Here is a 27,722-nt window from a genome sequence, read left to right as displayed (position 1 = left end):
TCAATTAATCCTGCCCGAAAAACTAGATAGATATTTTTTGGAGAAATATTTAATAAGTCTCATCACCATTGAATATGAGTTACATGTTTGTGTTCTAGTTTCCATGCCAGTGTTTAATCCCTTTCACATTCCAAGTGGCCAAATATCCCCTATAAAAGAAAACGTCTTGAAGGGTTTTTGAGCACCTTGTTGTAGACACCCTTATTCTGTCTTCACAGATTTATCTCCGGTCTAGTTCTGCAACACGAACATGGAGAATATTAAAGTGATGGGTTTTACACTATTCGTCTTCTCTGTTGGGCTCCTTCATTTCATCTCTCTGGTCTGTGGTGCACCACTTGCACCAGCACTGTACGTCTTCGGCGATTCGTTGTTCGATAGCGGCAATAACAATCTCTTGCCAACCGTTTCGAAGGCTAATTTCAAGCCTTATGGTGTTGATTTTGTCAGAGGAGATACAGGAAGATTCAGTAATGGTAGATTGGTTCCAGATTTTATAGGTATTGTGCTATTTTCTTACGTTACACATTCTGACAAGAACATGCACCATAGAAAATAAGTTCATTTTGAGTTTTATAGCCATTGACATGTGTATATGCTCACTGTTGAAACTCGTTTTGTAGCTGAATTTCTGGGGCTGCCATATCCTCCGCCGTCAATAAGCATCCGGATATCCACACCGGTCACTGGTTTGAATTACGCGTCAGCATCTTGTGGCATTCTTCCTGAAACTGGACAGTTTTTGGTAAGATGTTAACTAATTCAATTCATCTATTCCTACGTCGGTTTTTTTTTTTTTTTTTTGGTTAAACCTGAGGATCTTCCTTTGATGATTGTTCTTGTTCTCTATACATAATCCTTGCAACTAAGTATATGGATAATTATTTCATCCTTTAACTTTGAAAAGTAATTAATGACGAATTATTGGATGACGTCGCATTACGTACTCTAATTATACAAGTGCATGATAGCCTTCATGAAGTGTTCATCTCTATATGACCTTTTTTGTTTTTAGAATCTTGCTAATGTTTTTCATTGAATCTAATAACATTCAGCCATATCTCTTTTGGTGTTAGGAATCAAGAGATATATAATTCCAGAGATTACCTTTTGTTTTCTCTTTTCTTTTTGGCTCCAGCTAGCTAGCTGTGATATCTGCCTCGAAGCTAAGATATCGTTGCTTGTAGCTTAATTAATACCATATTAACAACATTAATTATGTGCTTACACTTAAGAAAACAGGGTCACATGCTACTTCAGATTCTTTAATTGAGAGTCTTATGATATAATTCTATAACTGAATTTAAAATTAACAAAAAGGATTTACGTGCAAGAAGATGCAGTTTTGCATATCCTCCCACAATCGTGGCAACCACCATTCAAAGTATATGCTAATATGATTATTTCCTTAGAAATTAAGACACCTCGCGTACAGCCATATTAATTCAATTTCAGAAGTGTAACTAGAAAGAAAATATTAATAAGAGTGCATGTGACATCGGCAGGCATTAAGATCGGTGTTAATTAATAAGCTGAAGATGCGATCGCGAGTTTAGTTTATTTTAAATGATTCATAGTAGTATTATATCTATAATTTTTATTATGATTCTAAGTTTAAATAGGGTATGTTCATGTCAACCACGTCATTAAAATCTTAAATAAGTTAATAGGATTTTATTTGATTTAATTTTAAACTCGAACTAAATTAAGTTTTGAGTTGAGTTTTTCGTATAATCTACAGGTTACGGGGAGTTTAAGTGCTACTATATATATATGATGGTTAAAAGGGTTTAATGTAAATTATTAGAGAAAATTAAGGAAACAAAATCTCTTCACTTTGTCTTCAATGAAGTCTAATTAGGAGTTTAGTATCGATGAGCAAAAGTGCCTCGTTAAGTTATTTTTGGGTGAAAAAACAGAAGAAAGGAAAAGGGTACTTACTATAAGTTAATTAATTATTAATCACCCATTTTGATTGGTGTCAATTTTCAGGGAAAATGCTTGAGTTTGGATGATCAGATTGATTTATTTCAGCATACAGTTAAGTCAAGCTTGCCAGAGCACTTCAAAGGTAGGCCAAATGAGCAATCGGAGCACTTGTCGAAGTCTATTTTTGTAGTTTGCATTGGCAGTAATGACTATATGAGTAACTACCTGAAGCCCAAGACATCTGACACAAGCAAACATTACTCTCCTCAAGCATTTGCTCAACACCTTCTGGATAAACTATCAGCACAATTCCGGGTAAATCCCTTGGTGGAAAATCTATCCTTGAATTCTGAATAACAAATCCGATTATGTCAAATTAAAACTCTTAAAAAACAACAACTCATCGATTGAATTTCATGTGCAGATGTTATTTTTATATTTTGAAAACACTCTCTTTTTTTGGTATTGTGGTTGAAACACAGAGAGATGTTTGATTTTGAAAACGAAAAGAAAATTTGGAACTAAGGATCCGGATTTAAACATATTGTGAGGTGCAGGGATTGAAGAAAATGATTTCGAAAACCAGGGACTTGAATGAATAAGAATAAAAATCCTAAGGGTGCCTGGTGCCCTCTCCTATCTCTATACAAGAATCCGCTAGTGCTAGCTAGTTACTCATTCTGATTGATGTTCAGAAAGATTGCGCCTTTTTTTTTTTTTTACTTTTCCATCGCTTTTGTTAACACTCTCATGTCTAAATATTTACATATATCTTCTATCAACAGAGGCTACACAGTTTAGGAGCCAGGAAAGTTGTGATGTATGAGATTGGACCCATTGGTTGCATCCCCTCAATGACAAGGAAAAATAAACATAATGGAAAATGTGTTGAAGAATCAAACCAGCTTGTTGCTTACTTTAACGATAATCTTCTTGGAATGCTTCAGAATCTGACATCCACTCTGCCCAACTCCATTTTTGTTCGTGGTCATGCGCATTGGCTAGGCTATGATGCAATTATCAATCCTTCTAAATATGGTAGAGTACTCTTCAGTCATTTCTATGGCTGGCTCACTGGATCTGTGATTTTCTCTGCTAAGTACCATTCTGTTGTTTTTACAGGATTACTTGACACAAGCAACCCATGTTGCAAAACTTGGGCCAATGGGACCTCTGCTTGCATTCCTGAGCTAAAACCGTGCCCTAATCCAAACCAGCACTACTTTTTTGATGGTTATCACCTTACTGAAACTGTATATTCAGTCTTAGCAGGGGCCTGTATCAATGATAGATCGGTTTGCTCTCCTACTCTAAGAGAACTTGTACAAGTGTAAGTTCTATACCGATTGGTAATTGAATTTTCTGTGTGATGGGGAATATCTAGCAAGTATTTATACAAATATAAATCAAATCGGCTAGTTGAAAGCATGCATCACCATTCTATGCTGAATATTTCCATGACAAGAGACATGATCAGACAAGTACTAGTCCAAATTATTACAGAGATTATAAAATACAATTGTGATTAATGTACACAACTTGTACGCTTCTACAGATGTTAGAAAATTAAACAAACAATATTTCCGTGTTCCTAGTGTGCCCTACGTTTATAACCCATGCATTAAAAACAAAACCAAAGAAGTTCTATGCTATATTTGGTTAAAGGACTTCACTTCCTAGTGGGGACAAAATTGTGAGCCTGTCTTGTGCTCAATGAATGGGCTCTTTATTATTGATCGGTGGCTTGCGTTTAGGTGGTTTTATGGTGTAATCTTTGTTCATAAGGTTGACCATTTCTCTTGTTGCATCAAGAAGCCTTTGCATTTCACTTTTTAGATCAGTAGCACTACCTTGAGGTTCCTGGTCAATGTCAGCCCTTGAAGGACTTTCCAAGCTGGTTTTGGTTGGCAACGCTTTGGAATCCTTGGAGTTGGACTTTGGGAGATGGACTGTCTGGTCAGTCCTTGGAGTTCCCAATCTGGCAGACAGTGTCTCTCTCTCCAAATTGCTCATATCCTTCTGCTGTGGGAAAAACAAAAGGTTATTGTTAATTAATTAGTTGAAAGAGCTTACATTAAAATATACCAAGATTTTATGTGTGTCGAAGAGAAAGAGAGATAGAAGGAGACCTGATTATTAATTTGATCTTGTGATCCTACAAGAGACTTGTCTAAAGCATTATTCTTCTTCCCTGCAGTCAGAGATAACTATGAACAAAATATTCAACATATTCTAACCCAGGCCGCTTCCAAAATCTTGGAACCAAAGCTTTAAACAAATATTTGTAATCTCACATGGTTACAAGTAAGAAATTAATGCGCTGTAAAACTGTAACTAAAAGACAAGCATAGCCTAATTAAGGATTGATTGTATTGTATTCCTTGAAGCATCAAAATTGTACATGATATCTCCTAGCTAGGATACCTACAAGCTGAATATTGCAGAAAAAAGGGATCTAACTAAAGGGTTTCGGCGCTTCTGTCAGTTATGCTTGGGAGGGTGTTGCTTAGGTCCTCTATAATCATCACCAAAAGCAAAAGAACCAGGCCCTTTGATCATTTTAGGAGATTTCTTTTTGTCTCCATGTTTACATCTTACATTAAAATCCGATCCCTTTACTTGAAAGTCACATTTGACGTTAGAGTAGTTTGCACCTGAATTATCTTCTGAAGCTTGTCCATGAAGTCCTTGTTCTTTCTCAGTTTCTCTCCTTGACTCTTTCTGAACTGCCATTTTCCTTCCTCCAAGGCCCATCTTCCTGGTGCTAGCAGTGCTGAAACCACTGAGAATCAGTTCCTGTGCATGAAAATGCTCGAGTTAAGAAACGATAGACCATCATAAGAGAGAAATTATATAGGGGGCACAAGCTTAATTACCTTATCAACAGACAGTACTGTGTTTTCTCCAAACCCAACAATCTCCTTTTTCTTCATTTCCCCATCTACAAAACAAAATCAAATAAAGATCAAATGAATTCTAGTAATGTTTTCTTTCCATCAAAACTTAATAAATGGCAAGAAATATAGATACCATGATAATCATATGCACAAGATCCCCATATAGCATTCATAACAAAGAGCAGCCCAAGTGCTAATCCTAAAAACCTTTTGTAGACCATCTTTTGATTCCTTATTCTCTTGAGTATATGCTTGTTTTTCAAGAATAGAAAGAGAGGAGACTTGGGAAGCATGATGTAGGTTATATAGAGAGTTCAAACCCAAGTCAAAGCTAGGGTTCCAACAGCTGCCTAAATAAAAATATTACAGCTCCTGGCTACATGCAGAACTAGGGAAACTCAAAAGACAATTTAAAATAAAATAACCGAATACAATAAGGTTATTGAAAGTGAAAAATTAATTAAGAAACTATATCCATGTCTTTCAAGAGTTTGAAAGTGGTCTCCAGGGTTGAACTGGAGTATTGGACCAAAGCTAGCCACGAGGCATGCCACGATATTCTGACAGAAATATGGATGTTTTATATCCATATTTACTGTGATCATGCATGCGACGAGGAATTTGAATATACAATCAAGCATATTTCTGGACCAGTAACTTTAGTTAGAAAGTCCAAGATTTACACCAAAGCTAGCTAGAGAACCACATAGAGTTTTCCCACAGCACTGGTGGTCGTCAAAAACTTTGTGCAGGACCACAAAAATCATTCAACATTTTCGTGAGACTTAATCTTGATGTAACGAGAGTAGCTGAGGGATATCCGGTCGTAAAAAACAAAGACTCGAGGGTTTCTTTTTAGCTTTGTTTTATAACAAAACAAAAAGAAGAAGATTTGATTAATAACAGGCCAGATCGATGGCTTGGGTCTAGCTATGTATATAGTTTGGCATGAACGTGGTCAGTACTGGAAATATTTATTCAATAGAACATTGTATCTGCTGATCATCACCATCGTTACTAGTTAAAAATAGATTATAGTCCAGAAAACTCATGTCATGCTTCAATAGTATTCAAGATAATAAGACACTGCGTCTATAATTAAGCACGTAGTATGAAAATCATGCATGCTTGACTCGGTTTCTTAACACTACTAGTTTTATATATAGTTGTTTCCTTACATCTCACCATCCTTAACTCCTATGGAAAAGATAATTAAAGCAATTAACCAAACCAGAGAAGAATCAATGGGAGAAACTAGACTCTCTATATATATGGAAGATATATGGTCAATCCTGACAAAGACACGAGTTAAAAGCACTCAAATGAACATGTATATAGTAGTTTGAAAGTTTTTTTTCAAAGAAAACACGTTGTTTTCTTCTTCTTTTTTACTCTTTTTTTATTATTATTGTTTATTACTATTAACAAACATATTTAATTTATAAGGGTGGAAGAGTTATAACTTTTGATAGTAATTATCAACATTTAACTTCTCATGCTTTTCTCTTATATTACGTACCTTAGTAATATAAATAATATTAATGTGAATTGGTTGATCCAAATCCGTTTTTTCCTTCAAAATATTTGAATTAAAATGAATGGTATTGATTGATTATAAATATTAAATAGATGTTATTTTATATGGTAATATTTTAAATTATTAACAATAAATTCTATAACTAAAAAAAGAAAGTGAAAATTGATTTAGAGCATTAAATAACTCTTAAAAAGTGTTTGGAAGTTATCGGGACACAAAGGAGTTCTCTATTTTTTTAAATAGTTTATGGGGTTTAGGTCTTTTGGTCGACTCAAGCTATGGCTAAGCACATTTTTCTCCACTGGAATCGTTCTGTATAATAAACAGAAACATCCAGCATCACCATATATATATATATATGTTAAACATTTTTAGAAACCTAGCTATTCCTTTGACAGCTAATAGTGTTGACCATATATATAGCTTGACTCTTCGGAATGCAATGTTCCTTCTTTCTTGGAAATATAAGATATTATGATAGGCTCATTTATATAACTTTTTAATATATTTTTTCAAATAAAAATCCTTTTTTCATAAAAAAAAAATGAGTTTTTTTATCAAATAAAATGAGGTTGATGAGATTCAAATACGTAAACCGCTTGGTAAATAAGATTCTAATTACATGTCAAATTAAATACTATCTTATCTAAAAACTTAAATTATTAGATATGACCTCAAAATATGATTGATATAATTCTTTAACACTTTTAAATCAATTTTAATTGAGAGATATATAAGTAAGTGATTACAGGAAATAAGTTAGTTATAAAAAAAATTTAAAACTTCAATATTCAATTATTAAAAACTCAGTTATTTCAAATATTCATTAATATAATTCTTGTGATTATTACTTTTGATCTCCCCAATAATCAATAATGTACAAAAACATAACATCATACTAAAATTCCTCTACAATGCATATCATCACAGGGAATAGTCCTTTTAAATCATATTCTATATATATATATATATATATATAGAAAGGGAGATTTCATTTTTTTATGAATTACTTTGTCTCTACACACCCTAGCTATGGAGGTTCCTCTTATTTTGACTAGAAATATTGAAATGCACGATTTGACTAGTTTCACAAAGCACATGGACTTGGAAAGCCTGCATGCTCATTCAAGTTCCCATTCCCATATTGCTTTTAGGTTACCTAACTAGATGGTGTTGGCCTAGTGATGATAATTAATTATTTACGTGCAAGCAAGTTAAATAAGAACTCAAATATAAACAATAAAAAAAACAAAGGGAAGTTAAAACTTCTACCAAGTGATAAAGTTGGAATATTTTTTTGATATAGAATATTGCTCCAGGGCCTATATATATGAGAAAGAAGAGCTAGTGGTGAATGACAAGGCATATGCATAGTTCCCAAAGAGCCATGAGCTAGCATCAAATCAAGAGCTTAAGGAACATGAACAGGTGATTGCTGCCTGGATTTGCTAAATCATATCAACTTTCATCAATGTTTGAACATAATAAACTACGAGATTAGTGCGTGCTGGTTGAATTTTAGAGCCCGAGGGCTTGTCGTCCAGCTTGATGCAAACTAAGCTTGTGGTTGCCTCTTGAAAATAGCGTGCTTTGTGTCGGTTAATTCGTTTGATCACGCAAAAGCTCAGCTTAATTATTATCCGACATGGTCGTTTTTAGGCCATAGAAATCTGAGAAGTTCCATTTCTCAAGAGGAGAGGTGATTATCGCTGCAAGGTTAAGTACCTCATAGGAAATTTCTCTTAAACTTCTTAAGATCAATTCTTTTCCTATTTAATTTTGGGAAAGTCTTAATTGAAAACATGATACAGTTCTTTGTAATGAATATGATATTTAATAATGAACTATTAATATGAATTTAATCAACAACTGGTCTTAATTAGCATTCAAATTAGAAGTGAAGTGTAAAGTATTAGAGATATGCAACATCAAAAACTTAGTTTGGTTAGTTTATATCCATTTCCTTGAACATGAAAACTATAAGCACTTTTTGTTGGGTTTGTGGCTCATATTCTAGGAGTAGGAGAAAGTAAACTTGATCACCATGTTTGGCTAGCTTGCAAAAGACTTTTTTTATTCCTTTTTTTGTTGTTATAAATTGATGGAGCATGAGGTTCTTTATTTTGGTATTGATCTAGGATCACTAAGGCATAATGATTGAGAGGTTTTTTTATTTTGGTATATAAGAGTAGGTGTACAAGAGGTTTTGGACTTGGATCGGTTTACACGCAATGTACTTTTTTCATCATGATTATAAAGAATGGTTACTCTTAAATCATAAATATAGATATTGTTTTATCAAACCATGTTAAATCTTGTGTATTTATTTATGTGATGTTTTTATTTTCTCTTTCTTCTCAGTTATTTGTTTGTTTTCACATGCTTATATGAGTTGCACCCAACAAGTGGTAACAAAGCTATGTTTAGCTTCTTCAATAAGTAATATCAGAGCTAATAGTTTCAATTAGATCCATTAAGTATGTAATGCTGAGGAAAAAGTTTTGGCTTTTTACTTCTTACCTTGTTAATAGTTATTTTATTAATTGGCAAAGAATTTAATACAAATAGGTAAATCCAAGTCAAGGAAAAGAATGTTTCGATGGTGCTGGAGATGTCCTAATATCCTCCAAGTTTACCTTTCTCGTCATATTTACTCTATAAAGGAAAAGTTGTTATGTTGTTATATTGTTAATTCCTAGATAATTGACTAGAATGGTTTGCGTAAGGTAATATATACTTACAGATGATTCCAGAAAAGATACGATTTCAGATTTTAAACAAGTGTGAGGGAAAATCTTGTCAATGAAGAGGGTAGATCAAGAAACCTCTTCTCAAGTCAATGGTAAAATTGGTCTAGCCTGGCTTGGTTGGGTTGCGTATATGTATTGATAAAGTTTTATAAATTGACAAGAATTCTAACCAAGGTTGCTAATTCAAAATCTTTATGGCTGGTAAAGGCAAAGGCTAATGGTTTTCTGTTTTATTTATGGTATTTGTTGGTAACTAGAGCCAACAAATCTTTAAGACAGCAAGAATATTAGTCAAATTAGAGATGATTGGGTTTATGGCTCATATTTAGGAGTAGGGACCAAGTAAGCTTGGAGTGGAAGGTAAGAAACTTGAAGGTCATGTGAAATGTATTGTGAATACATGTATAGATTAGATAGGCAAGGCTAAGTCCATAAACAATCTCAAGAAGAAGCTCTAACACATTAAACATGTAGCCTAATAAAAACAATTATAACTTTAGATCTGATCATTGGGTCGTGCTCAAATTTTACCATATGATTCTACAGGCTAAGTTTTATAATAAGCGATTTTTGTAACCAACTTAGGTCTGGAATACCCTCAAATTACATCTGAAAGATGTTGTTTTACCATTTTAATTATTTTCCTTGTTAATTTTGGGTTTTAATTACTTTTCCTACTTAGATTTGGAATCCTTTTGATTACATCAGTTTTAAACTTTATATAAATAGCTGATATATGATTTCTTTATCAGATTATTGAATTACAAACATTTTCACAAAATATCAGAGCTTTCTCTCTATTTCTCTATAATTTTAGAGCTTGAGAACCTTAATTTTTATTCAAGTTATATGTTGTGTCAATTAGTATCATAATATGTTAGTCTTTTTTATAGATGGAGATAAAAGAAATAACCCACCCTGTTATGCGGGCTCAAAAGAAAAGGCTAGATGGTTTAGAACAAATAATAACAAATAACTTGGAATATTTAGTTCAATTAATAGGAGGCACAAATAGGGATTGTGAAAAGAAAAGAAATTTGCCTAAAAACTTACCTCGAAACAGGCCTAACCTAGAACTATTTCTAAAGACTCACCTAGACAATTAATTGTTTATGTGGAGGGTTTTGATAAAGACAAATGTAATGGGGGCGTAGAGCCTTGCTAAACCAAGATAAACCATCACAGCTCAAGAGACAACAAACAAACGAGTTCTAAATAAAAGTAGTTATATCAACCTTCAATGAAGATCTAGACATAGAAGAGATCCTTGACTAGATTTTTAATTATGATAGGGTTAAGCAATATATAGGTATCACAAAAAAAAAAATTGGTGAAATTAGTCGCATTATACTATAGCTCAAAAATAACTAGGGTTTCTTATTGTGTTTTACTGTTCATGTAAACAATAAAACATTTTTTCTGCTTTGTAACAAATGACTTATTGTTTATCATGTCTTTTTCTAGAAAATAATGAGCGAACAACATGCCATTGACCTTCTTAATAAATAAATAAAATAAAGCAAAATCAAACGTGCAAGTTTAGCCTACAACTAAGGGGCTGAACGATGAGCATGGTTTTCTTTTTTTTTTTTTCTTTTTTCTTAGTTTTTTTTTTTCCTTTTTTCCCTAGAAAAAAAATTATCAAGTTCACTTACTCTTTAATTTTGACATGATTCTTAAATACTATTGTAATTCTTTATTTGAATTTTAATATTTTTAATATATTATTATGTATCAATGCCAAATACAATGAGGATACTAATAGACATCGTTATGCTAAAGTATTCGAAGAAGGAAATAGGGTGATAATGTTTCCATGCAAAGAGAGATTCTTAATGAGGTTATATAGCAAGTTGTGGTCAAAGAAATATGTTCTTTACACCATAATAAACAAGATTAATGATAATATTTATATTATCAATCTTTTAAATAATATGAGTATTTTCATAAACTTTAATGTTTCTAGTATTTATTTTTATTACAATATCAAGTTTTTATATTCAAAGTTTAGTGTTTACTTGAGATCTAGTCTTTTACGAATAAAAAAGCTAATGTGGAACATGTTGTAAATATATTTACATATAGACCACATAAATAAGGTCAAGCCTGTGAAGAAGCTATACACACGGCAAACATGCACGCATTCAAAAAATATTAATCATAACTTTAAATATGTTAATTTGATCAAGATTAAATTTATTTTAGATTATTTTGACCAACCAAGGTCTAAAATACTCTGAAAAACAGGTGTAGAATCTGTAGATGGAAGCTAAGTAACCTTCGAAATTGTTCGTTCATTCTGATGATCACGAGATTTATTGGCCTTTTTTTCTTTTTAATCAGTTGTCTTAACTTGGGATAAACGATAGCATGCATAAAGGAGATTAGGTCGACACATGTCCAAACAGTATGGCTCCATTAATTAATGTCTCCAAAGCTAAAACTTTATGGTATTTTGTAGCAGTCCGAGCTGCTAGATGGTCGTGATAAGTGAAAATTAGCAAAAATAAAAACCATGGCATGGGAGGAGGCTTTGGATATGTGCACCAGCTGTACGGCAATGGAGCTTTTGAGGTTTGGGAAAGCAGATAGAGCTGTACAATATATGAGAGGTTTCATGCTGCAATTTTGGAAGAAACCAACGCCTGCTTGCCTTTTGAGGACAAGTTCACATGCATGCTGGGGACCATATGATTTTGCTTTCAACACAATTACTCAAGTCTAACGAATTCAACCTATTAAACTTTGATTCTGTTTGATTTTGTCTTTAAAAAAATATAATTTTTTTTAATTTTTTTTATATTTTCAGACCCTTTTGAAGTTTTGATGTTCTAATGTTAAAAATAATATTTTTAAAATAAAAAAATATTATTTTAATATATTTTAAAGTAAAATAAAAAATAATCACTATGATACTCTGAAACATCCTAAAAAAAAAAAAAAAATTATTATACTGCTGACTTCACAAACATATTTGCCTTTTTACTCAGCATCTACTAGTAAAAATACATGCTCATGAACATTTAACTTAATTGCCACCTTTTTCCTTTCTTTTTTGATTAATAGGTTTTGATATGGATAATAATATATCTAAAATCCAAACAATGATAAATTCCAGTTAGATAGATGAAAATTGTTATAAAGATACTTAAGTTGATTTTTTTCAAAAAAGAAAAAGAGTGTGATATAATACTCTTGGAGTACTGGTGCGTGCGTGTATATAACACTACTAGAAAATTAAATTAAATAAAATAAAATATGAATGGAAAATATCTCATTGAATAATTAAAACCCGACAGTTCTCTTTTCATTTCCATGATTCCATTTCTTCTCTCTTGTTGATTAAAAAAAAATCCATTTCTTTGAATCTTTACTTTTCACCATTTTTGTAAATTTTTTTGTTCAGCTTCTGATTAATTCTTTTATTTATTTGCAGAAAGCAATGTCTGCTTTTGGCGCTACTGCGACGACTAATACAAACCCTAATAAATCCATTGAGGTAATTTCTTTTGACTGATAGTTTATCTGTTATTGTTTTTAGTGCTTAATTATTCAGACTCATTTAACAATTAAGCCTACGTATTGTCTAATTTTAGTTTGATGACCTGAAATCATTGATTACAGGTGTTACAGCGTCCTAGCGACTCGGTTTCGAGCCTCTCTCTCAGTCCAAAAACAAACTTCTCAGTCGCAATTTCTTGAGACAATCAGATTTGTTTTTTATGAATATTTTCCAAACTGTATAAAATGTGAGTGATTATGCCTCTTCTCTGCATCTCTTAAAAAGAATTGCAACAAACAGATTATGATGTGCCGACTGATCCCTTTCACGATAAATTAACAAAATTTGAGCAGTGAAATTCAAAAACCAACCTACAGTATTTCTGTCACAGTATCAATTCTGAAGAGAAGTTGGCTACAGTGATGTTTTTGAATTTAAAGGAGAGAAATTCACTGGCTTGGAACGACAATGTTTGTTTAGGCAATGTTAAGCCAATACACACCGTTTTTATCTCTTTTAATTGTTAAGTCATGAATGTTCTCTTATTCTGTTGCTAAGCTGGAAAAATCTAGAAGAAAGTCTGCTAGATATTGTAACAAGCTCCTTGGAAGTACTCCTGTGATTCAGGAGATTCCAGCATCTCGCCTCGTCTCTCTTTTTTCTGTTATTTTCATTTTTTCTACCCTCTGAAGGAATACTTTTCCTTCCACCCAAGCTTCTTCAATGGAAAACCATGTTTGCATATATTGTAGGTCAAAAAAATGCATCCCTTACCTGTACAGGTTGCAATGGAGTAGCTAAAAAAAGCGTCCCTCAAATGCAAGGCTTGCAATAATGATGCCCGCCCATTTTTTTCCAGAAACTATCCACATAGGTCATGGGTGCAAGAAATATTGTCCCACCTGGAAATGGAAGGCTCTCCTTCAGGAATGGCAATCTTAATAAACAAGGGAGGATTCTAACCAAGAGTCATATGCTTAAATAATAGCAAATCAATTTGTGAAAGACAACACCGAGAAATCTCAAGCTTATGAGTAACACAGCTACAATACACAGAATGGTGTCAACAAGCATATACAGAAACGAGCACCACAACTAATGAGCAAGGAAATCATAACAGTTCAAGATAGGTAATTTTCATGCTATTTAATACTTTCAGAAAAGGTACAAGAGCTGGAAAAGAGTGAAAGAATCTTCTTACAAATTCTCCCCAAGATATCATTAGTCATACAGTACATTCTTCAACAATTCCAACCTTCACAAATTGACTGGAGAGCAGCACTGCTCAAGCCAAACGCAGCACAGAGTCTTGATTCCAAGTGCTACAATCGTTAGCGGATAAGAAAAGCTCTCACTAACATGAAACGCTTCCTTGGTCACCTTAATAATTACCATTTAGCATGCAAAGTTAAAGGGACTCAACTCATTACTCACAATCAGCCAACAGAACAAAGCCTTGTCATCGTATGTTCAGAAGAGAGAGCAAGATTTCCAGCTCAATAGATGTAGTCATCAAATCTTGGCTCATAGAAACAGACCTGGCAGTTGTATGACTGAAGCGCACATCCAGCAATCCAAGACCAGACCTTCTTATCCACATCATATAGAAGGCCTTTTCCTTGGTTCCAAGATGTAAAGCAAATCAAGTTATCCTGTCCAAAGCACTCGAATCTTTCAGCTGATAACCTCAACAGAGCTCGAAAATACTTTGGTGGCATCCTACTAATCTCCACCCATGTAATCTTAGCATGATCTAATTCCCAAATTCTCATACTCTGAAGAGTACTATAAAGGCCAATCCTTCCAACTAAAAACAGACGCTTCTGAGTGCCAGCTACCAGATATCCATCCAACAAGGACCTGGGAAATTTTGCTGGAATGTGTTCCCAGTAACCTGTGTCAAGCCTATACATCATCAAACCAAGCGGTGAAAGGGCTTCCAGGTACAGTCTGGAGTCACAATAAGCCATCTTTGAGGAGCAAAGGTTGACTGCGGGCATTATCTGGTGGAGTGACCATCTGTCAAGCTTTGAATCATACACTTCAGTAGGCAATGACTTATCCCCATAAATATCACCGGTGGCTATCACTTTGAATGAACGGTCTATTCTATCCACAACCATTATTAACTGCCTTTGCTGATTATAATGCATGCTAGGCAATGTCCTCCAAGTTTGTGTGAGCGGATTACAAACTAAAGTTTTGAAAGTTAGCCCATCAAGTCCAGAAAAACAAACAAGGCCCCCTGAAGAACCAACCAACCAAAATGCCCACTGTGGCAAAAATGTGAACGGAATTCTATACCAAGCTTTCAAGGGCAAGCTGAAAACTGAGCATTGTGGGGTGTGCGGGTTCTTCCAAAATGTCAAAAGGCAAGGCCCATGAGATGGAACTTGGGAGTGAAATTTAAGAAAACTACTATCTTGGAGAATTGAATTCCATCGTTTACAAACAGAACGAAGACGGAATATCATAAATGGAGGAACCCTTACTAAAATCTCATTCAATAGATCCTCAGGCAACATTGCCCATATGCTATCCTCCATTTGAATATCAGGGTGGACAACCTTACCAAATGTAGCAATCGTTTCCTCATCTAAACCACGTGGTTTGGTTTTAATCACCTTTTGTCTGGAAGGACTAGTATTTCTCAATCCAACGCGACCCATGGGACTCGTATTCCTCGACCCATCAATTCTAACAGGTGACACTTGCCTAGGACAACCATCATCAATATCATGCGCCCCATTTTTCGAGGATTGTGAACTAGATACAATAGACCCAGATTCAGATGACTCCCCAGCACTACCATCCATAGTAATGGATTCTCAAACCCACAAAAACCTTATTGCTACAAAAGCAATCAAAAGCCAAAACCCTAATTGAACCAATAAAAATTCTACTCCAAATGTAAGCTCTAATTCATTGCACGTGCAGCAAAAAGATCAAAACTTTCAAGTCCAAAGGATGACTTGAGGCATCAAGAAACAAAACCCATTAATCCAAACAGAATTTCAACAATCAATTACTGCAGATTGCATTCTATATCAGATCACAAAAAACCCTACTTTACAGTCAGATCCAAAACTTGAACAAAATAAAATGATTTCAAGGTAAAGACATAGAGCAAACATCAAAGGGAGAGCATAAAAATGGAAGCTTTGTTGGTGGATTAGAAATGGATTACCTTTAGATGCAAGAATTTATGTTACTATTTTGCTGGGGAGGAACAATTTGTCAGAGCTGAGTCAAGGACAAATTCTGGCATAGAGAGAAGGGAAACAACCTAACCTCAAAGAATCTCTCGGATGGCATTTGATTTATTTTGTCACTATTTTAAAAAACAAATCTTAAAAAAATAATAAGATATTATTTTATTTAATTGGGTAAATATGTGTGTATCTAGTTTTGGTGTCCTGAGTAATGCTTATTTATAGCTCCACTAATTTTTCTAATATATAAAAAAATTTGGCAAAATAGTACAGATTAAAAAAACATTTAAAAATAATATAATTTAATAAAAAAAAATAGTATTAGAAATAACATTTTATCACAGACGGGATTAAAAATAATAATTTTAACTAAAAAAGTTAAATAGTAAATTAACTCTATTTCTAACCTTGCGTAAAAACTATTAACAATACTCTAATTTTAAAGTATGTTTGAAATTGTGGTAGCGGTTACGATTAAAAGTGTTTTCTACTTAGAAATAATTAAAATAATATTTTTTTATTTTAAAAAATTAATTTTAAAATCAAAACAATCTGAAAATATAAAAAAATTAATTTTTAGCAAAAAAAATTAAAATTTGAGGGAATGCGGTGATTCCCAAACTGGCTCTTATCTTAAAAACAAACTCGAGACACTAATACTAATTATTAACCCTAAAAACAAACACTGATTAATAACCTTAACTAAATATAATAAAATCTTTTGGTTTTTTTGTATTTTTTTTTATCTTTTAATTTGCTTAGGATTTATCATCAACTCAATATTAAAAAATAAAATTTAAGAAAAAAATTCACACTAAATAATAGAATTAAAAAAACAAAAAAATATTATATTTAGTTAGGGTTTATTTTTAGGGTTATTGATTGGTGTTTGTTTTTAGAGTTGGTAATTAGTGTTACTGTTTAGGGTTTATTTAAGATTTATTTTAAGATTTAGGGTTAAGATATCATTTAGAATTTGTATTTTTGTTAGTTTGGAGTTAGAGTCATAGTTAGTTTGTGGTTTGACTTTGTAAAAATAAATTATTCATAATTACATCTTTTAAAAAAAAACTTGTTGTTTTTAATTATACTTTTATTAAAACTTGATTATTTTTTCAATATTTTTTTTATTTATGTTATTTTATTAATTATTTTTGGAAAACTGTGAGAATTAAAAAGAAATCAATATTTCTACTGTTTCTGGGTGGATTTAAATAATAAAGGAGTGCATATAGCTGTTATTTGCAGATAAAGTACATTTCTAGGTATTGGAAGGTCTACCAAAGATGTGCCCTTCAAGCTCAAGTCTTTTGACCTCCTCATTGATCAATGGTCAAAGTAAAGAAGGATAGGGAAAATGAAAACCAACCAAGAAGTTGTTGTGGCCCTTCCTTTTGTTTTAAAATATCCTGAGCATGAATATTAATACTTAGAAATTCTAATTATATAATAATAATAATAATAATAATAATAATAATAATTAAATCAGCGAGCACTCTTTGTGTCGGTGCAATATAACTATTAAAAACATGTTTGTTTTTGTGTTCAAGAACGTTTTTTAAATGTTTTTATTTTAGATTAATTTTTTGTATTGTTTTCATATGTCAAAAATAAATTTTAAAAAATAAAAAATATATATTATTTTAATGTATTTTTAAGCAAAAAAAATACATTGAAAAGTAATTATTACCGCAATCACAAATAATATATCAAAAGAAAAGCAATTCTTACCATTAATAATTGAAGAAAAAATGAATTGAAATGGGTGGGTTGATCGTATTGGTAGATGAACTCCTTGTTGAGATGTATAGCATCTATGCCATTCCTTGGACATCAGATTTTGAACACTAACTCTCGCACACTGAATCCATTTTTTTTTGTGTTTTTAAAATATAAAAATTCATTTTTTAATGTGACAAATTTATTTATATATATATATATATATATATATATATATATATATATATTTGTGAAATTCTTTTCAACCAAATTGTTTCTTTCCGTTTTATTAAGAGATATTAACGAAAAGCAATACATGAGGATATATAACACATGAATGAGGTTGAGGAGAGAAGGGAAATGCCCAAAATGCAATCTTGTTGGGCATAAGAGATGGCCAAGAAAAGGTAAAACGTTGAAAAGAAAGATATAAATATCAAATTATAAGACAAGTGGAGCCCTTAGTGAAAAGAAATTCTTAAACCCTAATTGTCAAGATTATGAGAAACATTCAATAGCAATCATCATGAAAATGTTACCATTTTCTCGTCCCACTTGTCCAATTTCCAACACCCTTTTTGTCTTTGTGGGTGTGAGCATGTGTGTTTGTCTAAGTTTGGTAGTGGACAATGATTTATAGCCACTACAATTTCTGGTCTCCATGGAAATTGATGAATGTCTAATCTCACTGCAATCTGAAAAACTTTAAACTTTGCATGATTGAATCGTTGAATATCATTCAATTTAATTAAGAAGCTTAAATATTATTTAATTTAATTTTAAATGATTGAATAGTTGAAATTAATAAAAAAAAAAACTTGTAAAAGAAAAGGAATAACAAAAAAAATAAGGCTAAAATCTGACAGAAAAAAAAACCAACGAAGATGAAATTTGAAAAAAATTATCCCAAACAAAAATAATACAATTGAAAGAATTAGAATCAAACTTGAAAGAATAAAATATTATAGGGGTGAAATTAAAAATCATTTATAATATGATAGATTAAAAAATGATAGGGATGAAATAGAAAAAATAATATTGAGGGCTAACCCAATAGAATCAAAAAAGAAAAAGAAAACAAGAGTTAAAAAAGAGAAGTAAATAAAAAATAATAAAATAAAATTTAAAAAGAGGATAAAAAATAAGAAAATATCAATTTAGAAAAAGAGAAAAAAAAACAGGGTAAATTCAACAAACCTCTTAAACCTGGTCTAATATCTAAAAGTCACATCTCGTAAAATTTTTTACTTAAATTCAATCAAGAAATATAATTCTCAACCAATTTAATTTGAATAATGAGATTAATAAAAAAAATATTAATAAAAAACCTGCAAAGGCAACAAAAAGAAGGAGGGTGTAATTTAATGAAAAAACAATGCAAAACAAAAAAATAGCAATTAAAAGAATTATGAATAAATTTGAAAATTAAATATTCATGGAAAAATAAAATGAAATTAAATGTTTAGGGAAAAATCAAATGAAATTAAAAGACAAATTAATTGTTTATGGATGAGATTGTGAAAAACAAATCCATTAAGAAAATGATTAAGAAAATAGCAATTAAAAGAATTATGATCAAAATTGATATAAAAATTAAATGAAAATAAATGCTTAGGATGTGATTGTAAAAAAACAAATCAATCAAGAAAATGATTAAAAAAAACAAATAGCAATTAAAAGAATGAAAACTAAATTTAAAAACAAATTAAAATAATCAAATGACGAGAGATTGAATTGAAAATAAAATCCAATGAGAAATAATTAATATAAATAAAACAATTGCAAATAAGAGAAGAGGGATTGAATCAAAAGAAAAAATAAATTAAAAGGCTGATATGATTTTTTGCATGACCAATACGTAATCCGAGGAAGAAAGAGAAGGAAAGGAAAGAAAATGAAAGGAAAGAAAAAGAAAAAACAATTTTGGACCGAAACCATGTCAAACCACCACATACACATGCCACTCAAAGAGAAAGAGGATGCCGAGACGAATCAAATGATGTTGCGGAATCATGATAACAACCACCGGGTCTAATCACAAGGGCTATCGAAAGGTGACGGAGTAACTGAAGCGTAAGAGATACATATCAACAACTTTTTCATTTTTTTGTTTGTACAAAATCAAAAATACTTTTATGACTAAACAATAATAACAAATAGACTAAAAGTTTTGAATAGTAAGGTTAATGTAGTAAATCTATTCTTTTATCAAATATGAAAAATACAAAAAAAAATCATTGTGTAGAAGACATTTAATCATTTTATTCAAGGGTTAAATGAGTAATCTTATTATGTATTCAAAAATGCAATGATAAAAATAGCCCCACACAACCCTCAAAAGACATTTATGTTATGATCAAAAAATCAACCAAACTAAGTTAAAAGATTAAGTGAGCAAGAGTCTATATAGTAGTAAATTATGTTTTAGGACTATATAATATTATTAGGGGATAAGTATTTTTAATAATAATTTCGTACTCTATCTAATTAAATCAAATCACGTATACCACTTGATAAGTCATAATAATATGATTTTTATTTTCAAATATTATTTATATTTCTTCAATTCACTTGAATTATATGTAATTGTTATCCATACATGTGGCTTAATTTAATTGAATAGAATACGAACGGTGATAGGTGAGTACTCTTAGAATATAAAACTATTTTTCATTAGAACCTCTCCTCAGCAACAAAAAAAAAAATATTTATATTAAATTTGTAGTCAATTTTTGAAAATTATGGCATAATCTTGACTAATTATTTATTCATTCTATAAAAAGGATACATTTGAGTTAGTGAATTGAGTAGAGTAAATTATAAATTAGTATTTTTAATTTTGAAAAATAAATTAAATAGTTACCTAGTTTTAAAAAATAATTAAATAGTTTTTTATATCTATTTGTGGCTTAATCTTTTTCGTCCATTTCATGTTATTTTTAATTTATTTTATTTAAAAAACATAGATAATATGGGAAGATTGATGAGAGTAAATAAAAACAAAAAAAATCGAAGGATTATATAAATCATTTCACAAAAGTAGAAGGACTTGTTTATAATTTACTCGAAAGCACATGGAAAAGGAAAAAAATGGCATTGTCTGCGTTGTACCAATTACGGTACAGAGGAAAATGATTGATCACTGCTCACCACAGAGTCACCGACACGAGATTGTAAAAAAATATATAAAAAAAGAAGGAAATATGAGTATGGGACTTATAATAAATATGTATTTGATGAATTATACTAATCCTACTTTATAAGGCAGTGTTCATATGTTTAAAATTTGAGGTTGATGGGAATTATTTGATATGTTTATTAAAATTAATTTTTTTTATTTAAAATTTAAAATTAAATTGTATGAGACTTGAAAGATCTCGAGGTAATTCGGACGATCGATTTAGCGGGTTAATCTTAAAACCTTTCGATTTAACTTTTTGTTTAGCTTGAATTTAAAATTAAATTGTATGAGAGTTGTATCTATATTACCTTGTTGACTTGGCAAGTTTCGAGGCAACCCAGACAACCAGTAAAAAATATGATTTGACTTTAAAAAAAATTCAAGATTATATTTTTTTTAATATTGAGAAATAGATATGTTGGATTAACCTGAGTTTCGCAACATAACTTGTCATATCCATGATTTGATTTGATTAACCCGAGTTTCGTAACATAACCCGTCATATCCATGATTTGAGTTATGTACTCCACTGGATTTAAGAACTTTGTTTAAAAAAATTAATTTTAATTAATTATACAATAACAAAAATAAATGCTAGTAACACCAAGCATAAACTAGACACAAACTAAATATCTAGATATTTTTTTGAGACTGCGATAACCCTATAAGAAGCAAACCAAAATTATTTATGAAGACCAATTCAAAATCAAGCAAATATTGAAGAAAAAAATTAAAAAAAATAATAATAAAAAGATGAAAAAAAAATCATCTCTTTCATTGTTCATATTAAAAATAAAAAAAATTGAGTGAGTACCTTTTTAGAAGTATTGAGTAAGGTATGTGTTCATGTATGGTGATGATGATTAAGATAGCAGTCCAGTCCTCCTCTCCATTTTTAATGCCGAAAACTTACTTATTTAACCATAGAAAATAAAGTATATCTACATTTTGCACCCAAAAAATTTAACTGCATTCTGTAAACTGCTGGAAGCAATACGGAAGAATGTGAGAAAGTAATAAATAAATAAATAAAATTATACAAGTTGACGAACAACACACAACTTGGATGTGGATGAACAACAACCCTTATTTTAATATATATATATATATATATATATATATATATATATATATATATATATAAACAAAATTAAAGCCTCAATCTTCACGACAACTCCCATATTTCATGTTTAAATTTTATAATTATTAATATGATGATTAATAAAAACTTATATAGTTATGTTATTAATTTTAAAATTTATAAAATTAGTTGAGGTGAATACAAGTTGGCCTGGACACCCCGTTAATAAAAAAATTATTATAATTGCAGTTTTATTAAAAAAATAATTTTTAATTTATTTTTAATATTAACATACTACATCTATCTAAATTAATATAAAAATAATTTAAAATAAAAAATAAAATTTATTATTTCTTAAAAAGATGATCTCACCGTAAAAACAAATACCGCGGAGACACCAAAACATCATCTCCTCTCCTCTCCTCTCCTTTCCCAAACCCCCCCACCCCACAAGGACACGTGTCTGTCGAAATTCAACATCACCTGCCCTCATTGTCACACTATCTCTCCTCCCCGTCGTCCCCCGTTTAAAAACTTTTGTGACGCATTAAAGAATCATAATCACACGTGCTTCCCTTCCTTTTCCTCGCCGGAATTTCCTCCCCTTTCCTTTCCGTCCTTTCATATCTCCATCCAAACAGTCCCTTAACTTCACTTTTCAAATCAGATTTGATCTCTCTCACTGTTTCCTACTGAATCTAACAGTAACAGCATAATTGCTATTTTTGATGGGGGCGGTCACATCCACGATGGCGGCGAAGTTTGCGTTTTTTCCTCCGAGTCCTCCGTCTTACGAGCTGGAGGAGGAGGACGAGGAGGCGGAGGGCGGTGCGAAGAAGTTAAGGATGGCGGCGGCGGCGGGTGTACATAATAGTAATAGAGAATACGTTGACGTGTTGAAATTGGAAACGAAGAGAGGGAATCATGTGGTGGCGGTGTATTTTAAGAACCCTGCGGCTTCATTGACAGTGCTTTACTCGCATGGAAATGCAGCTGATCTGGGGCAGATGTATGATTTGTTTTGTGAGCTCAGTTTGCATCTCCGTGTTAACTTGATGGGGTCAGTTCCGATACTTAAGAGAGAAACTTTTACTTGGAAAAAAGGGTTTTTCTTTCTTTGAAATGTTAGTGTTAATGTTCTTGTTGTGTGTTTATGCAGGTATGATTATAGTGGGTATGGACAGTCAACTGGAAAGGTATGAGATTTTTTTTTCTAATTTTGGTTGGTATTGATTTGTGTTGGTTGCTGAGAAAATACGGGGAGAAGAGATATTTTTTTTTTGGGATTGGTTTGGTAGCTGAGAATAGGAGAGGAAATAGGGTGAGAATGAAATTTTGGAATTTCTTTTTATTTTTATTTTGTTGGTAGGAACTGATTTGTTTGGTTGCTGAGAAAATATTGGGTAAAAAGGAAAGATTTTTCTTTTCTTTTCTTTTTAATGGGATTTGTTTGGCAGCTGAAGGAAAGAGAGGAAATGGGAAGGGAAATAGGCAAATGAAATCGGAGAATTTTATGTGTGCACTTGAAATTTGGCTTGAGGAGTTGAACAAGTCATAAACCATATATAGTAAACCAAGTGATTTTACTAAGTGTGTTAGACTCATAGTTTCCTCTTCATTCGGTAACCAATTAATGGACGGCCAAGATGAGATCGGATTTAGTTGTAAAATTTTGTTACTGTTTCTTGAAGTTAAATCTTGCCTTGGATTAATTGGTAAAAGTTTTTAGCTTGGCACTCTTTTGAAGATGGTTCTAACTGTTTGTTGTGTCACTGTTCTCTTTGGACAGCCAACTGAGCAGAATACATATGTTGACATAGAAGCTGCTTATAGGTGTCTTGAAGAGAAATATGGGGTTAAAGAAGAAGATGTTATCTTATACGGGCAATCAGTTGGAAGTGGACCCACTTTAGATTTGGCAACACGGTTACCAAAATTGAGGGCTGTGGTTCTTCACAGTCCAATTGCATCCGGCCTTCGAGTAATCTATCCAGTGAAGAGAACATACTGGTTCGACATATATAAGGTCCTTTTCATCTTTGAATGCTCATCTGCAGAGCTTTGGTCTTAAATATTTTCACCACTCAAGCTAACTGCATTTTAATGGTTGTTTGCTTTTTGTGGTGCAGAACATTGATAAAATACCTTTCATCAATTGTCCAGTACTGGTGATTCATGTGAGTGTTTCTTTCCTTTGAAAATGATGGTTGATGTTTTTTCTTATGTTTCTGAAATTATAGCTTGCTAGGATAATGTTTCTTCACGCCATCATCCTTCCCAACATGGCCACAGAGGCCGGGAAAAGTCATCTGTGCAAAGAAACATGAAGCATAAAGACCCCACTACAGTTTCTTATAGGATACGAGGTGCATCATTGCCATGACCTTTGGTAATAGACAGTATCAGATGCGTGGTTTGCTAACACAATACAGAAAGTGTATAAAAGGAATAACCTAGAGATGCATCATTAAGTGAATTATTTGCAATAACTCCCTGTTACATGAAATCTCCTATTTGCTTATTCTTGATTACACTTTGGAAAATTGAGTTGCCAAGATGTCCCTATGATGCAGTTATGAGTTTGAACTTGGGATCAGAATTGGGGGCTATTTTTCTGATTGCTGCACTTCGTGCAACATGTGCTGTGTGCTTTCAGCTTGTTTTATATTTTCTTTGAAATGATTGGGATTTAACTATCCTGAAATTTACTATACCTATAGCTGAGATTAAGTTCGAGCAAAAGGATCCATGGAGCTGAATATGGTTTAGAAATAGGGCCAGGTAGAATTCATTTCAATTTAACAAGATTCACCATCCATTAAAAGTTTTTGAGTTTTCTTGGCAAAAGTTCAAGAGCTTATGAGAGAATGAAAGAAACTGCACGAGATAATTGAGGAGAAGAATTTCATCATAATCTAGGTCTAAATTTCTCCACAAATCATCCTAAATTTTAACTAATAATCACAGATTATCTATGCATGTGCAATTTTTAAAATTAGATTTTTCAGAATGGAAACATGTTTTGTATCAGATATTGCACCCTGTTTTTCATTACCTGGAGAGTGCTTTGACACCAAAGGAAAATAAATATGATTAAAAAGAGGACTAGGAATACTGAAATGAAGGCTGGAAAAAAGTTGAAGGAAATGCCAAGAGAAAAGAATCTGTTGAATGTCTGAAGACGGATAAAGGTGAGAGAGTCTTCTGGAAGGTCCAAAAAACTTGAGGATGATCAATTGAATGAAACCAGGGAGATGCTGCTGTTTGCATAGTGAATAGAATACATTCGAGGATAAGAAAACATAAAGTTAAAACTGCAGGCCATACACTTTTTTTTAAACTGAGCAGACTATACACTTGAAACGCGTATGTTGTACTGTATGAACAAGGCTGCACTTAATATTTTGCTGTACTGTTTAATTGGTTATATGTCTTGTGAGATAAATGCACACATTAGTTTTATAGTTGACTGATACTGTCCACCGTGATAAACAGAGCTCGCCTCTTTCTTTGAGAACTGAGACTGAAGGGTGTTATACTGTATAAAATGCCAATTTTAGTAGCATGCAACATTGGCTAAGTTTTCTCAAGTTTACACTCTTATGATCCACTGAAATCCTTTGTGATTTCTGTCTCTTGCAGGGAACTGATGATGATGTTGTGAGTTGGTCCCATGGTAAGCAGCTTTGGGAGCGATGTAAAGAGAAGTATGAACCATTATGGGTGAAGGGAGGGAATCATTGTGACTTGGAGCTTTACCCGCAATACATAAAGCATCTCAAGAAGTTCATATCAGCCATTGAGAAATCATCACGTCTGAGAAATGTATCTGGGTCCATTGTGGATCAAACAGAGGATCCTCGAAAGAGCACAGATTTTAGGGAGGTTGCCAGATCTAGTATAGATCAGAGAGAGACGTCTAGACTAAGTGCTGATAAAAAAGAAAAGCCTAGGCTAAGCACAGACCGCAGAGAGAAGTCAAGGTCCAGCACTGATAGGAGAGAGAGATCAAGAAAAAGCGTGGATCACCCTGAGAGAGAGAGCAATGGTTCAGACCAGCATGAGAAAGCTAGGAACAGCATTGATCGGTAAGCTGGCTAAGGGTTCCTTTTCCTCATTCAATCCATGATTTTTGTTTTCCACTTTTCTTTGTGCCCAACATGGTGCACACATGTGCAATTCTGGTTTTCTTCATTCTTGATTGAATTCTTGTGGCAGCTTTGGGGACATGATAAGATCTGTTGGATTGTGCAATATCGATTGCTTCAAGCCCACGGCGACAGCCATCTGAAGAAGAAAAAATGTCAATATGCATTCTGAGGTTATATTTTACTTCAATTATTTAATTGGTTGATGGGGTTGTTCTGGTGATAGTCAAAATTTCCACATAAAAATAGGAAATTAATTTAACCTGATAATTTTTTTTTCCACTGCAATTTATCTCCAATTTCACAAGCATCTCTCTGGTCTCTCTCCCCCACCCACAACCCCTATAGGATGTATTTCAATCTACCTTAGAGTTTTGATGAACTGTGGTACAGAAACTGGTCTCATCATGCTACAATTAGTATTGCATAGCTTTTCTTTTTAAGATTGTTTTTCAATACAATATTTCCATATGATCCCATTGAGAGATCTTGGTATCCGCCCCACGAAATGCTCCGACGGAGGGAATTCGAACTCTGACCGAACACATGGAGGAGGCAATTGTCATCGTTAGAGATAATCTACTAGCTTTGCCCTGTAAATTTCTGGACATGGTAAGTATATTCACAATTGTAAATTGGCAGAAAATTTATTCTTTCAAGAATGACATGATAGTGCCTTAAAAATTACAAAGGATGCAAAGGGAAATCTGAGTTTTTGAAATCAAAATGGGCTTGTATTTTTTTCCTCTAATTGTCTTTTCCTTTTGCGGTCAAATACTGCGTCCATTTATCACCGCCTCATTGTGGTTTCATTCTCTTCTTCTTTTGTTGCTATTTCCTCATCAACAGTGCTTTTTCTAAGTTTCAGTGTCTTTTTCCAATTAAATTAAGGAATTACATCTCAGGTTCTTTACTAATTGATGAACAGAGCCATGATGCTATCTCAGCCCAGTCACGTTCCTTCAGATTAGCAAATTCAAAACATTTCCCTAGCATGGAAGTTGCATATCTAAGGACAAAAAAAAAAAAAAAAGGTTTATGTTTGTCGCTTTTAAGTATTTCCATGTGTTATTTATATAAGCAATAATTGATAACTTTTCAAAAGTCAATTTTTTCGAGTAGATTTTGAATCCGTTTAGAAAAGCTGTGGCTTTTAAAATAAAACATGGAAGAGGCGGTTGAATTGACTTTTAAAATATTACTAAAAACTTACAAAACCACAGCTAAAAGTCACAAACACAACCAGATTGATGATTCACAAACAGGCATAAAGCTCGATTTGGATTAACATGAAAAGCAAGCATTAATTAATTACTTTTTAGGGTGCTGTTTGGACTTGAAACAAACAAATTCACAAATATTTAATTAGAGACTGTAGAACCATAGGTACACCCAAAATACCTAACATATTACCAACTTCTTTTGAAAATGCATTTGGACTACGTTTTACAATCCGGGGAAGGATTGTTACGCTTCGTAGCATGCGTGACACCTAAATTTTAATTTTTTTTTTTATGGATTAAAGTTGAGTTTTCTTAGCAAAATGCATTATATCATGATGATGTTTTAAAATTCAAAGTGCTTAGAAATAAGACTTATGTGGTTGGATAATAGGTTAATCACTTAGTCCTTGCAATATGATCAAAGCTAAAATGCGTGGTAGCCTGATGTAGGAAGCCAATGTGCGTGGTAGCTTGATGTGGAAAGTCAAGTACATGTAAAAGATCTTTTTTGGTAGATGTGTGGACTCTTAGATGCTTGAGTTA

General features: G+C 32.3%; 4 protein-coding genes across 7 annotated transcripts; 2 read left to right on the top strand and 2 right to left on the bottom strand.

Annotated features, from left to right (window-relative positions):
• The first annotated feature begins 142 nt into the window (after positions 1-142).
• Positions 143-3,357, top strand: LOC18097665 (GDSL esterase/lipase 7). 2 transcript variants are annotated; one of them, XM_052452334.1, is made up of 5 exons: positions 143-476; positions 624-745; positions 1,993-2,244; positions 2,715-2,967; positions 3,052-3,357. In XM_052452334.1, exons 1-5 carry the CDS (start codon positions 251-253, stop codon positions 3,261-3,263), a joined length of 1,065 nt encoding a protein of 354 aa, XP_052308294.1. In that variant the 5' UTR covers positions 143-250; the 3' UTR covers positions 3,264-3,357. The 2 variants fall into 2 exon arrangements, with proteins under 2 accessions (XP_052308294.1, XP_006384261.1); XM_006384199.3 differs by having other exon boundaries at positions 146-500.
• Positions 3,358-3,399: 42 nt separating this feature from the next.
• LOC18097664 (uncharacterized) lies at positions 3,400-5,118 on the bottom strand. 2 transcript variants are annotated; one of them, XM_024599212.2, is made up of 5 exons: positions 4,960-5,118; positions 4,806-4,870; positions 4,584-4,725; positions 4,059-4,120; positions 3,400-3,951 (listed from the first exon to the last, which is right to left on the bottom strand). In XM_024599212.2, the coding sequence occupies exons 1-5, from the start codon at positions 5,045-5,047 to the stop codon at positions 3,640-3,642; spliced, it is 669 nt and encodes a 222-aa protein (XP_024454980.2). In that variant the 5' UTR covers positions 5,048-5,118; the 3' UTR covers positions 3,400-3,639. The 2 variants fall into 2 exon arrangements, with proteins under 2 accessions (XP_024454980.2, XP_024454981.2); XM_024599213.2 differs by having other exon boundaries at positions 3,400-3,948.
• An 8,624-nt stretch (positions 5,119-13,742) lies between these two features.
• On the bottom strand, positions 13,743-15,961 carry LOC18097662 (F-box/kelch-repeat protein At5g15710). 2 transcript variants are annotated; one of them, XM_024598562.2, is made up of 2 exons: positions 15,803-15,957; positions 13,743-15,381 (listed from the first exon to the last, which is right to left on the bottom strand). In XM_024598562.2, the coding sequence occupies exon 2, from the start codon at positions 15,282-15,284 to the stop codon at positions 14,112-14,114; it is 1,173 nt and encodes a 390-aa protein (XP_024454330.2). In that variant the 5' UTR covers positions 15,285-15,381; positions 15,803-15,957; the 3' UTR covers positions 13,743-14,111. The 2 variants fall into 2 exon arrangements, with proteins under 2 accessions (XP_024454330.2, XP_024454329.2); XM_024598561.2 differs by having other exon boundaries at positions 13,743-15,961.
• Positions 15,962-22,257: 6,296 nt separating this feature from the next.
• Positions 22,258-26,435, top strand: LOC18097661 (uncharacterized). Its single transcript, XM_006384195.3, has 6 exons — positions 22,258-22,868; positions 22,968-23,004; positions 23,598-23,834; positions 23,938-23,985; positions 25,451-25,896; positions 26,027-26,435. Exons 1-6 carry the CDS (start codon positions 22,537-22,539, stop codon positions 26,097-26,099), a joined length of 1,173 nt encoding a protein of 390 aa, XP_006384257.1. The 5' UTR covers positions 22,258-22,536; the 3' UTR covers positions 26,100-26,435.
• The last annotated feature ends 1,287 nt before the right edge of the window (positions 26,436-27,722 follow it).

The sequence above is a fragment of the Populus trichocarpa genome, chromosome 4, assembly GCF_000002775.5.
Source record: "Populus trichocarpa isolate Nisqually-1 chromosome 4, P.trichocarpa_v4.1, whole genome shotgun sequence".
In the NCBI taxonomy this organism is placed as follows: Eukaryota; Viridiplantae; Streptophyta; class Magnoliopsida; order Malpighiales; family Salicaceae; genus Populus; species Populus trichocarpa.
The sequence above is the reverse complement of the archived record's forward strand: the minus strand, read 5'-3'. Positions and strand labels throughout refer to the sequence as shown.

What these genes read in the sequence shown, in the direction of transcription:
- LOC18097662 (XM_024598561.2), bottom strand. Translation starts at nt 15,431, where the DNA reads ATGGATGGTAGTGCTGGGGAGTCATCTGAATCTGGGTCTATTGTATCT.
- LOC18097664 (XM_024599212.2), bottom strand. Translation starts at nt 5,047, where the DNA reads ATGGTCTACAAAAGGTTTTTAGGATTAGCACTTGGGCTGCTCTTTGTT. An exon ending in CAGTACTGTCTGTTGATAAG is followed by an intron (nt 4,726 to 4,805) that starts GTAATTAAGCTT and finishes TTTCATGCACAG; the next exon opens with GAACTGATTCTCAGTGGTTT. An exon ending in AAGATCAAATTAATAATCAG is followed by an intron (nt 3,952 to 4,058) that starts GTCTCCTTCTAT and finishes TTTTTCCCACAG; the next exon opens with CAGAAGGATATGAGCAATTT.
- LOC18097665 (XM_006384199.3), top strand. Translation starts at nt 251, where the DNA reads ATGGAGAATATTAAAGTGATGGGTTTTACACTATTCGTCTTCTCTGTT. An exon ending in CTGAAACTGGACAGTTTTTG is followed by an intron (nt 746 to 1,992) that starts GTAAGATGTTAA and finishes GTCAATTTTCAG; the next exon opens with GGAAAATGCTTGAGTTTGGA. An exon ending in TATCAATCCTTCTAAATATG is followed by an intron (nt 2,968 to 3,051) that starts GTAGAGTACTCT and finishes TTGTTTTTACAG; the next exon opens with GATTACTTGACACAAGCAAC.
- LOC18097661 (XM_006384195.3), top strand. Translation starts at nt 22,537, where the DNA reads ATGGGGGCGGTCACATCCACGATGGCGGCGAAGTTTGCGTTTTTTCCT. An exon ending in ACTGGTTCGACATATATAAG is followed by an intron (nt 23,835 to 23,937) that starts GTCCTTTTCATC and finishes TTTGTGGTGCAG; the next exon opens with AACATTGATAAAATACCTTT. An exon ending in GCTAGGAACAGCATTGATCG is followed by an intron (nt 25,897 to 26,026) that starts GTAAGCTGGCTA and finishes TTCTTGTGGCAG; the next exon opens with CTTTGGGGACATGATAAGAT.